This window comes from Sinocyclocheilus rhinocerous, unplaced genomic scaffold (genome assembly GCF_001515625.1).
Source record: "Sinocyclocheilus rhinocerous isolate Xijiao unplaced genomic scaffold, SAMN03320098_v1.1 scaffold106, whole genome shotgun sequence".
Taxonomy (NCBI): domain Eukaryota; kingdom Metazoa; phylum Chordata; class Actinopteri; order Cypriniformes; family Cyprinidae; genus Sinocyclocheilus; species Sinocyclocheilus rhinocerous.
The window spans coordinates 576,679-588,971 of NW_015633181.1; the positions used below are offsets into that span (position 1 = coordinate 576,679).

General features: G+C 36.3%; 3 protein-coding genes across 4 annotated transcripts in view; 2 read left to right on the top strand and 1 right to left on the bottom strand.

Moving 5' to 3' along the window:
- Nucleotides 1–950: 950 nt before the first annotated feature.
- LOC107743453 (olfactory receptor 2AT4-like) lies at nt 951–1,940 on the top strand. Its single transcript, XM_016556675.1, has one exon. It carries the CDS (start codon nt 951–953, stop codon nt 1,938–1,940), a length of 990 nt encoding a protein of 329 aa, XP_016412161.1.
- A 2,122-nt stretch (nt 1,941–4,062) lies between these two features.
- Nucleotides 4,063–5,046, top strand: or30bu1 (odorant receptor, family 30, subfamily BU, member 1). The gene has a single exon (XM_016556590.1). The coding sequence runs from the start codon at nt 4,063–4,065 to the stop codon at nt 5,044–5,046; it is 984 nt and encodes a 327-aa protein (XP_016412076.1).
- A 2,206-nt stretch (nt 5,047–7,252) lies between these two features.
- Nucleotides 7,253–12,293, bottom strand: part of LOC107743394 (ubiquitin-like protein 3) — a 29,279-nt gene continuing 24,238 nt past the window's right edge. For both annotated transcript variants that reach the window (XM_016556592.1, XM_016556591.1), the window contains 2 exons: nt 11,398–11,484; nt 7,253–9,047 (listed from right to left, as the gene is read on the bottom strand). In XM_016556592.1, the coding sequence (XP_016412078.1) occupies nt 8,995–9,047; nt 11,398–11,484 (140 nt within the window). In that variant the 3' untranslated portion in view covers nt 7,253–8,994. The remainder of the gene's footprint in view (nt 9,048–11,397; nt 11,485–12,293) is intronic.

Below are 12,293 nucleotides of genomic sequence, written 5' to 3' on the forward strand. Positions count from 1 at the left end.
TGTGTGAACCTGTGTGATGCAAACAAACAGATAGGGCACCTCAACCAGCAAACCCCAAAGTTCAGCCCAGTTTCATGACACCAAAACATTCACAACATGACCCTCTATGACGTGTTGAGCCCTACAGGATTTAACACCGATTCTGCAGCTATAAATTTAATGAAACCACAAGCATAACATTGGCTTCAGCACTGACCACGAGAAACGTGACACACTGAGCCAAGAATATATTCTTAGCAGATGTCACATAACTTACCATAACGAAATAATTAAGGTATTTGCTGACATCCAAGCCGAAATAACATTTAGATTTCTGCAATAGCAAATTATTTAAAAACAGTAACAATGGGTAATAATGCATTTAATGAAAATTCATTATAATTTATTTTCATTATTAATATCACTTTATGAAATGACATTTATAAATTACATGTTGAATAATTTATGTGAATGTATAATTCTGTAAGTAAATGTCATTTAAACCATTTAATAATAATTTGATCATTTATAATTCAATAATTTATCAAAAGCCAGATATTGTTTCTTTTGTAAACAAATGTTCACTGTATGCTTTAGTATGTTACAGGCAAACGAAAGAATATATTCTTAGCAGATGTCACATAACTTACCATAACGAAATAATTAAGGTATTTGCTGACATCCAAGCCGAAATAACATTTAGATTTCTGCAATAGCAAATTATTTAAAAACAGTAACAATGGGTAATAATGCATTTAATGAAAATTCATTATAATTTATTTTCATTATTAATATCACTTTATGAAATTACATTTATAAATTACATGTTGAATAATTTATGTGAATGTATAATTCTGTAAGTAAATGTCATTTAAACCATTTAATAATAATTTGATCATTTATAATTCAATAATTTATCAAAAGCCAGATATTGTTTCTTTTGTAAACAGATGTTCACTGTATGCTTTAGTATGTTACAGGCAAACGAAACCACAGCTTCGGTTGTAACAGAGTTTTTCATCGTGGGTTTCCCTGGACTCCAGCCCAAATACTACAGCCTGATGGCAGCGTTTTTGCTCTGCATCTACATCGCTGTAATCACCGGAAACTCCCTCATTGTGGTCCTGTTTGTGATTGAGCGCAGCCTCCAAAAGCCCATGTACATTATCATGCTGAGTTTATCCTTGTCTGATATTGGTTTTTGCACAGTTGCTCTGCCAAAAGTCATTTCTCGCTATTGGTTTAATGATGGTTATATTGGCTTCTACGTTTGTCTGTTTCAAAGGCAGCTGATTCACTATTTTGGTACCCTGAACTCTCTTATTATGATGATCATGGCACTAGATCGGTACTTGGCGATCTGTTACCCGCTAAGATACCCTGTTTTAATGACTAACCGCACTATGAGGCTTCTAATAGGGTTTTCCTGGGTTACTGCGATGATTGCTCCAACCATTAGCTTAATGCAGACAGTGAAGCTCCCATTCTGTGGGCCAAACACGATCATTCATTGTTTCTGTGATGGTACATCTATAAACCAGCTGGCCTGTGCTGATGTCACCCTCACAAATCTAAATGCATATGCAGTAGCAATGTTTGTGCTTCTCGTACCATTCTCCTTCATCATCTTTTCTTATTTAAGTATCCTGGTGTCTGTACTTCGAATTGCAAACACACAGGGCCGAATGAAAGCCTTTTCTACCTGTGCAACACAGCTGACTATCATTGCCATCTATTATGTGCCCCGTTTTGTGGTTTACACCACTTCTAACATCCCAAACGCTCAGATGAACAGCAGTCAGAAGATCGCCCTGGTCATGTTCTACAGTCTGCTTCCACCTGTAGTGAACCCCTTCATCTACTGCATCAGGATCAAAGAAATCAGACAGTTCTTTATCAAATGGTGTGTCCACAGAAACAGGTTTAGTCTAAAAGTCAATAAGTTAACTACTCCAAAATGAAATGACGTACATAACCCTGTTCTGATGTATACCATTTTATGAAGCTTACATACAATATTATGTTGTTTTTATGGCCTTTTACATTTATATAAATAACTGTGATATTTATTAATATATAAAAATATAAATATATAAATATAATTTAAAGGCCAACAAATAAACAGAGACATTTTCCCTCTTTCACCAATATAAACAGTAGACTATAAGTGCATCTTACAGTGGGTGTTTAACCCTCAATGTTAATTTAAAAGAAGAAATGCTTAGAATACATTTAAATACAAATGTATGGATAATGTAATCTTTCCAAATATATTTAATGTCATGTCCTGCTGTTTGGCATTCTTTACACCATGTAAAAATATATAGCCTAGATTTTTTTATATATATATATATATATGTAAATATAATACCTGCAGGTTTTAAGTATAAATAAAACACAAATTCCCACCAAAATTGCCCACTCTAGATTCAAATTCAAAAAAGCTTGAATGAAACATTTGTTATTATTTTGATGACAGACAGCTTGTGTAAATTTCCCATCATGCACTGAGAGTAGTTTTTTGTTGTTGTTGTTGTTGTTGTTGTTTGTTTCATTAGGTTTCATTACATCACTATTAATTCTATGTGTTATTACTTTATTTATGCATCTCGGGCTTTACTTACTGAACTTTCTGCCTGTTTTCATTACTGTTTCTCAGAGATAAAAAGTATATGCCAATTACAATTCTGTCATTTTTTACTCACTCTTTGGTCAACAATCACCTATCAAACTGGTATATTTGAAAGAATTGACCACTTTATATGAATTATGTTATTAACTGATGTACATGACCTGTTTAGCAGGAAAAGTAGTCGATTCTTACCGCGTGCAGTTTCAGAAACATTTGGCGGCAGCGGCGTTGTGTGAAGACCTTGGTGTGTGTGTGTGTGTGTGTGTGTGTTCGTCAAATTCCCATGGTTCCTGCCAAAATACCATAGTTTCTCACTACGGGACGCTTGATGGCTCAAAAAGCTGAATCCTCCAATCCGGTACATATTTGTGGACGTTTATTGTCTTTTTTAGACATTTGCCTACAAATATAATACATAATATTAACAGCAGTCTATTAAATAAAAAATATAAATAATATAATGCACGTTTCTTCTTATGTTATTCTAGAGTGAAGAGTTTGACAGAATTTACGATGTGTCATTGTACCCACAAGGTGGAGCAAAAAGCTCACAATAAGACTCATTAAGACACATTCATGGTTTACAGGAGCTATTTGCTGTGTAGATTATTTTAGTAATAAAATAAAATAGAGAAACAAACATTGATGACTAATAGTAAAGCTCCTTACATGCAGTGACTTTTACAAATAAGTATGTATATATACAGTAGATCTAAAGTGACACCAGATTATCCGATTTAGAATTATGCTGGAGGGAAAAAAATAACACAGATTTAAAAAATGAAATAGCTCATGTTTCTGTGTTGTGCAAATACATTTTATACCTAACATGGAAGAGGAACCAAGCCAAACTTCATTCCATAGTTATCTTCTGGCAAAATTTCCCAAACCCCCAAAGTTCAGCCCAGTTTCACAACAGCAAATTATTCAAAACATGACCATCTATGACGCGTAGGGCCCTACAGGCTTTAACACTGACTCCACAGTTATAAAATATGAAACACTGACATCAGCACTGATCACCGAGAGACGTGACACACTGAGCCAGGAATATATTCTTAGCAGATGTCACATAACTTAACAGAGGAATAATTAAGGTATTCACTGAAATACAAGTCAAAATTACATTTAGATTTTTGCAATAGCAAATAATTAAAAAACTCATTTGAAATCAATGTCAATGGGTGATTCTTCTACGGATTTTTTGGTATAATTTATTATTCATATTAATATTTTATGAAATATATCGTTTTAATATTTGTATTATTTACCGTATATATTTTTATGGACTGTTTTTTAATGTATAATCAAATTTTCACTTCCAAGTATATTTTTGGGCAATTCAAACCAGTCAAAGCAGTTTTTACAAGTGTGAGTAGCATTTAATGTCAGTGTAACTATGTCAGATATATTGTTTCTTTTGTAAACAGATGTTCACTGTATGCTTTAGTATGTTACAGGCAAACGAAACCACAGCTTCTGTTGTAACAGAGTTTTTCATCGTGGGATTCCCTGGACTCCAGCCCAAATACTACAGCCTGATGGCAGCGTTTTTGCTCTGCATCTACATCGCTGTAATCACCGGAAACTCCCTCATTGTGGTCCTGTTTGTGATTGAGCGCAGCCTCCAAAAGCCCATGTACATTATCATGCTGAGTTTATCCTTGTCTGATATTGGTTTTTGCACAGTTGCTCTGCCAAAAGTCATTTCTCGCTATTGGTTTAATGATGGTTATATTGGCTTCTACGTTTGTCTGTTTCAAAGGCAGCTGATTCACTATTTTGGTACCCTGAACTCTCTTATTATGATGATCATGGCACTAGATCGGTACTTGGCGATCTGTTACCCGCTAAGATACCCTGTTTTAATGACTAACCGCACTATGAGGCTTCTAATAGGGTTTTCCTGGGTTACTGCGATGATTGCTCCAACCATTAGCTTAATGCAGACAGTGAAGCTCCCATTCTGTGGGCCAAACACGATCATTCATTGCTTCTGTGATTCTCTATCTATGAACCAGCTGGCCTGTGCTGATGCCACCCTCACAAATCTCATTTCATATGCTGTAGCAATGTTTGTGCTTCTTGTGCCATTGTCTTTCATCATATTTTCCTATTTAAGTATCCTGGTGTCTGTACTTCGAATTGCAAACACACAAGGCCGAATGAAAGCCTTTTCTACCTGTGCAACACAGCTGACTATCATTGCCATCTATTATGTGCCCCGTTTTGTGGTTTACACCACTTCTAACATCCCAAACGCTCAGATGAACAGCAGTCAGAAGATCGCCCTGGTCATGTTCTACAGTCTGCTTCCACCTGTAGTGAACCCCTTCATCTACTGCATCAGGATCAAAGAAATCAGACAGTTCTTTATCAAATGGTGTGTCCACAGAAACAGGATCGTCAGTAGGTCATTAACTATTTCTAAATGAGATGACCTGACTGTTAGATGTTCTTATGCACCTTATCACATGAAACTGATATGTTATTGTTATGCAGTTATGTGCTGTTGTTATGCATTTACAATATTTGTTATTATTATAGTCATTTTCTTTTGCATAATAATAATATTATGTATTATAAAAAATGTGGAAGGCCATTTATTACTCACTGAACGGATCAATAGGCAACATATGCAGTCAATTACAGTGGGTAATTAGACTTCAATGTTAATTAAAAAATGCTAAGAAGAATAAAACATATATATGGAAAGTTGACATGTCCTGTGGTTTGACATGTTATACTCCATGTACAGTAAAACTATTTTTTAAATGAATATTGTGCATGATTATTAAAAGACTACATTAAATATTTCCGATTTTAAAAATTCATTTGTCACACTGCCAGGAAAATGTATAATTTATAGCATATTATACATTTTAATTAGAAATAAATCATAAATCCCCTCATGTCCACCATTGATTAATATTACGGAAAGCTTTAAAATGACAGGAATTAATCAATATTGTTATTATTTTGGTGACATGGGCAGAGCATGTAAATTTTCCAGTATGCACTGCAAGATTTTTACTTTTTGTTTTGTTCAGATTGCTATTAATATGATGTTATTATGTTTATTTGGTTAAGGTTGGTTTTTACTGGTTTTCATTTGTGTTTCTAATAAATTAAAAGTACATCTTGTGTTCTGTTTCGCTGAAAGAAATTAGAATTATCAAAATCTTATCAAACTGGTAAATTTCAAAGAATGGTGCGCCTCATTTCAATAAAGTAATATTAACTGATTCACGGGGGGCGGGTGGACAGATTCTTATTGCGTGTAGTTTGAGAAACACGTGCAGGAAGTTGTTTTGTGTAGAACAGGGGTGCCCAAACTCGGTCCTGGAGGGCCGGTGTCCTGAAGAGTTTAGCTCCAACCCCAATTAAACACACCTGAACCAGCTAATCAAGCTCTTACTAGGCATACTAGAAACTTGAAGGCAGGTGTGTTGAGGCGAGTTGGAGCTAAACTCTGCAGGACACCGGCCCTCCAGGACCGAGTTTGGGCAGCCCTGGTGTAGAAGGCCGGGATGTGTGCTCTTGAGGTTCCCATGGTTACCGTGGTTTATCGTTAGGCATTCAAATACCTTATTAGATACATGTTTTATATGAATTATAAATCGTGCATCTTGTATTTTTCCTGGCATCAAATTAAAATAAAGTCCTTAAAAAGTGTTTCAAATGAGACCAAAACTTGTTTTCCACCAGGTGTTGCTTGGTACTCGGCGCTTAAGTCAAATCTTCATTATATTTAATTTTTCTTATGTTAATTAATTTATGCACAAAATTAAAATGAACAATATCAACAATAATAAAACCTAATAAATAAATATAAAACATATAAACAGTTTGTGGCCAAATCTAAAGAATCATTTAATGACAGACTTCAAGCATGGCGGTCTGACCTGCAGGCTGATATAACTGAGGAAGAGTGGCAAATAGCATGTTTAAAAGCCCAAACTCAGACAATGAGTACCCATTTGAGACTGCTTCAGTATAAATGGTTGAGTAGACAATATATCACTCCAGTTAAGTTACATCACTTCAACCCGAATATTCCTGATATATGCTACAAATGTAAACAAGAGAAGGGAACTTTATTCCATAAATGTTTTTGGGTTAAAATAGTAAATATTATTAAGTCAAATCATTGGTAAAGTAATTCCTCTTGATCCCAGGTTGTGAAATTTACCCACAAGGTGGCGCAAAGAGATCACAATAAGAGATATTTAACGCTTATGGCAAGTTTTTGGAAAGGCCTCCTTGAAAAGAGGCTAACATTGATGACTAGTAGTAAAGTACCTTTTGGTAAACACCTTTTAGGAATAAATACACTATTTAATCACTTTTTAATTAAGTCTCTTATGTTCATCTAAGCTGCATATAATTTATATGCTGAATTTCTGAAAAATACAGTGAAATTTATACTGAGAAATGAAATATACAGAATTAATACACATTACTTACGTGTGTTTTCTCAAGTGTTGTAAGAAGTAAAAACATAAACATAGAATAGAATAATAAAAATACAGAAAAGTGCGAAAAAAAATAGTTTTGATTAGATTACATTACCTTATATAAATTTTGCCCACTCAAACTCACTATAAACAATCTGAAGGTGAACACAGCAAGCAACAAGTATTTCACTTCAATATTCTGGATTCTTTATTCAGTTTATAGATGTATTTGCATTTGTAGTTTAGAGAATGAGAAGCATTAGTTTATTTACAATCTTTTTTAAAAACTTCAGCTCTGTACAGTATGTATTTGAACCCTGATAAGGACCAATATTTTTCAGACCTAGTGCGGTGTTAAAAAAGCAAAAAGCAAAGACCACATAAAAAGAAAAAGGAAGAAAAAAACATATCAAATTATGAACATTTGAAGAAAAAAATAAGAGAACAGTAATTTCTTCAGCCATTAGAGAGGGATTTGCTGCTATTAAAGTACATGAAACTGTCACTGCTCCAAATGCTAATGTGCTAACTGTTTTGAGACTATCATACACTAAACACCAATATATATATCAACAATCTATAGTTATGTTCTCTATAAGATTCATATTAAATATACTCTACACATATGTAACCTTCGAATACAATTCCCATTTGGAAAAATATTAAAAAGGGAGGAGGGGAAAGAAATATTACACCAATTTAGAAACGAAACAGCTCATGTTTCTGTGTTGTGCAAACAAATTTTATATCTAACAAGGAAGGGGAAATAGAAACCGAGCCAAACTTCATTTCATAGTTATCTTCTGGCTCCAAAAGCAAGTATTAATTTACACCACTACACTTAGAAATTAAAGGGATAAATCTTATTACCTTTCCTGAAAGAGAGCAGCTCAGATCTATCTAAAGAGGCCAGAAGCAACACTGATTGACTGTCAAAACACAGTCGCAAATGTTACCGTTACTCATTACACATATTTTAGACTTTCCACGAGTGAATCCAACCAACTTCTGGAGATCTACCTGCAAAGTCCCGACTGTGCTCAAACACACCTGAACCGGCTAAAATCGAGCACTTCTGGGGTACAGGAACTTGTTAAAGCAGGACACTGGATCTCCAAAACATTAATGGGGCATTTAAAATGCACGGAAATGTATAATAAACATTTCTAAAACATTCATCAGGCACATCAATACTTGTTCTCCTGCGCTGAAATCAACAAGACTATGTGTGGAGATTAGCATTTGACGAAAACAGTCCAGGAGGGCGACTGTAGCGGAGGTTAATCCGTCGGTGAAGCGAGTGCTATTATTTCAGACGTAGGCGACGGCATGCCTTTCCACCTCCGCACCAGATCTGAGCCAAGCCGGGTGAGCGCGTGGCGAGTCGATAAATGTGAAAAGTTCGTCAGACCCTGTGTAAATTTATTTCCCCCCTCACACGTCTCCCTCCTGAGAGGAAGAATCAAGCGCCTCGGCTGAGGCAAACGAGTCTCATTTTCCTCACTGAATCATTCATGTAACTATGTGCAATAAAAAACAGAAACGAAGGCCTCCTCCATGTGCAAACTGGCAGAAGGGGAGGAGTGTGTGTGTGTGTGTGTGTGTGTCTGAATGAGTTACAGGTCTGTTGGAGTTCATGGATGCACGTGAAGGTGTTAGAAAGGGTGGAAATGTGTGTGTGAAGGTGGGATGTATTTTCTTTTCAGATTTTTTGGCATTTTTTGGCTTAAATATGGTCTATGCAAAGCCGAAATGTTCTCTGATCCGTGTCTCGCCCTCTCTCTCAGGTGATTCTTTCCTTTACAGGTGAAGTTAATCTCTTGTTCTGGTTAGGTGCTCGTGGGAGTCAGGTGTGATTAGTTGTGTTTAAGCAGCATGGGCGAAGGGTGACAGGACACACTCGTTCTGAGGGATGAAGGGATGTATTTACAGGATCACACAACAGTTGCTCTCTCCAGTCTTTTCCCGGTTCCTCTGACCTGAAACAAAAACACAGAAGCTTAATACTATTGCACAAAAACAAACAATGGTGCTGTTCTGAAACCTACTGCCTATCTAGACAGCATTTTAAGGCATCACAGAAATTCTGTTCTTAAAGAGGTAGGCAACATAATTATGTTTCTTTCCAAGATGCATATTTCATTCTGCATATATTCTCTACTCAGAATTAATCCTTGACAAGCATTCGATATAAAACGGTATTGTTAATACTACTAATAATAATATTAATAATTAATAATAATATTGTTAATTACTATTTTAGCAAATAATTATGTGCCATGTACTGTATTTTTATGCTTATTCGAGTACTACAGAATTAGCTTAACAAAATCAGTTTTCTGTGCATTTTCGTGTGAAGGAGCATGTAAAACACTCCAAATCGATCACATATGAGGTTCTATTTCAGTGACTTAAAAGGCAGCTACCCATGTAGGCAGCAAACAGCATGGAAGCTCACTAGGGTTTGGAACAGAGCCATGGTCTTCAGTACTGATAAATAAGACAGCAGGACCTAGCAAAGATTCTGTCAAATAGGGGTGTGAACCTACACTGGTCTCACGGTTCGTTTCGATTACGATTATCATGTCATTGATTCAGTTCAATTCGATATCACGATGCATTTCATATACTTTCTTATACAGACATTGACAAACCCACTTAATCTTTTATTGTTGCTTGAGGGATGGCCAAACAAATAAAAAAATGCTTCCTGTTCACGCCCAAAGAATTTCCTCTCCTCCCGGTTTTCTCTCCCTGATGACAGGTCTGCTGGCCAGTGTTTTCCTACATTCATAGTCTGCTCCTTTCCTTCCAAGCTCCATGAAAAACTCGCTTCCGCATTCTGGGAATATTTTTAAGTCAGAAAACTCTATTCACGACTTGAGAATAGTAACATTTAGGTGTATTGGGACTGGGAGCTGAATTTTTGGGTACATCCTTACAATCAGCTGAACTATGATGGAATCGAACCGCACTGCACCCTGGCTTGAAATAAACCAAGACAAAGCCAAAATAAATATCTGTGCCGTCATAACAGTCCACTGGGACACAGCGGATTTACCTGGCAGAGAAAAAGCCAAGCAACTTCTTATCTGTCAGACCCATGATTCTGGACTGGGAGGAATAGGGCTGGGTATCAAGTTCGATACTTTTTAGGAACCAACCGAATTGCCTCGATACCATCGAGTATCAAAAAATGACTTGTCGTTCGGTACTAAATTTTGATACCTAAGGGGTTAATCTCAGCAATGTCAGTGAGCCAATAAGCATGCAGCATGCTTGATGTGCCTAAATCAAGTGCTGGTGATTGGCTCTGGTGAGGCATCAAGGAAAAACTCGGTGTTTTAAAATGAAAACAATCCTCGTCCATACTGGCATTTCCACTGTGTTTTAGAAAAGATCTCCGTCCACACTACATGACCGAAAACGCATGTTGCATCACTGTTTATGCACACTATAGCATCATGCTCTATAAGACAATTTTATAAGATTTATACTACGCTTTTACTCAAAACTCACTTTAAAACATCGAGTGTTTGTAATAACTTCTGATTGTGATCTAATGTGTGTTTTGGCCATATAATGTTGCTGAAATATGCGATTTGTAGCCTATTATATCAAGCTAATCGCTACACCTGCTTAGCATTTCTCATGTAAACACCCTGTATTGTTATGAAAATAGGCAGAATCCCATGAAAATCACGTACAAATCATATACTGTCGTAATCGAGTGTTTATTAGCTTCATGTTTCATCCGTGGAAATGTTTTCCTGGGTTTCTTATGTACAGAACTGAATGCGGAAGTGTAATGGATGTTCGTCATAGGAGACAGGGCGAGTTATGAACGCTTAATACGATTGACATATGAGCAGCGAATGATCTTCCTCTGAGTCAGAACAGCGATCGCGGAAGAGAAAATACAGGCAGACAGCACTAGAAACAGCTAATGCTCATCAGTAAATTCATGGAAAATGAATAGAAATTATTATTCTGTCTGAGCTATGTGTTTTAAAACAAAAACGCACTAGTGTAAACGTAGCCTAAAAGATGTGGAAACTGAAAATCGATATTGACAATTTTTGAATGATACCCAGCCCTAGTGAGGAATGATTTCCATTTTCCATTTTCCATCGGATGTCCATTTTCCACAAGTTGGTATGATTCTTTAGGGTCTTCATGAAATGTCTTTAACATACTTAAGAAACCTAACTAAATGCAAAAAAAGTGAAAATTTCATCCGATGTTCCCTTTAATAAAAAATTTACAGAAACAGAGCATGTGTGATGTTATATTATTAATGGTAATGAGGAGTGTGGGAGGGCGGCTCACCTCCTAGCGTCACATTGCCGTGTAGGAATCGGCCCTGGTAGATGAGGCGCAGGATGTTTGGACTGCTCACTTGCTCCTCTTCCCAGTCTGTTTAAGACAGAACAACTTAGAGGAATTGTACACAAAATATACAAATTTTGTGATTGGTTACAGCGTCATTTTCAGCAGTGCAATTCATGAGAAACACAAAAGGAGAATTTCCATAAAAATCATGAGAAAGAGACCAAAATTTCAGTCATACACAGAAGACAGATAATCATCCAGGTTAGGAATGACATGAGGGTGAGGAAATGATGACAGTATTTTACTTTTTGAGTGAACTGTCCCCTAGAAACACACTAGTCTGCACACCTCCATGCTACTGCTTCCTTAGTTTTTCACTTTTTTCTTTCTCTTCATTCATTTATTCATATGACCTACCCGTCCCTTTCTCACTCTTGACTCAATCAGTCACAAGACTCGAGTGAGGGTCATTCTGTGTCCTCATAAGGTCAAGCTCCACTGTGCTTGTATGCTATGAATAAAACTCTGATTCAATCCCGGACCACCCCGATGGAGTTTACGAACTATACAACAAAGAAGGCCTTTCTTTTTCCTCGCTTTTTCATCAATATTCTTTTTGACAATTAAAGGCTGATGACTTTCATAAGAGCTATTCAAAGCAAGAAATTTAAATAAAATTACTTTAACCTTGAATTCCCTTAGAGGACAAATTATGGGGCAAGAAAACTCATTCCTGCAGAAAAAAAACAGCCTAAACAGCCTAATATGGTTTGCTGGTCTCAGACTGGTTTAAGATGCATGGTTTAGGTGGTCAGTCACTCAGAAAACCCTTCTAATGCTAGCAAACCAGACTCATCTAACCAGCTTGACTAGGCTTGGAGTCAGTCTTTTTT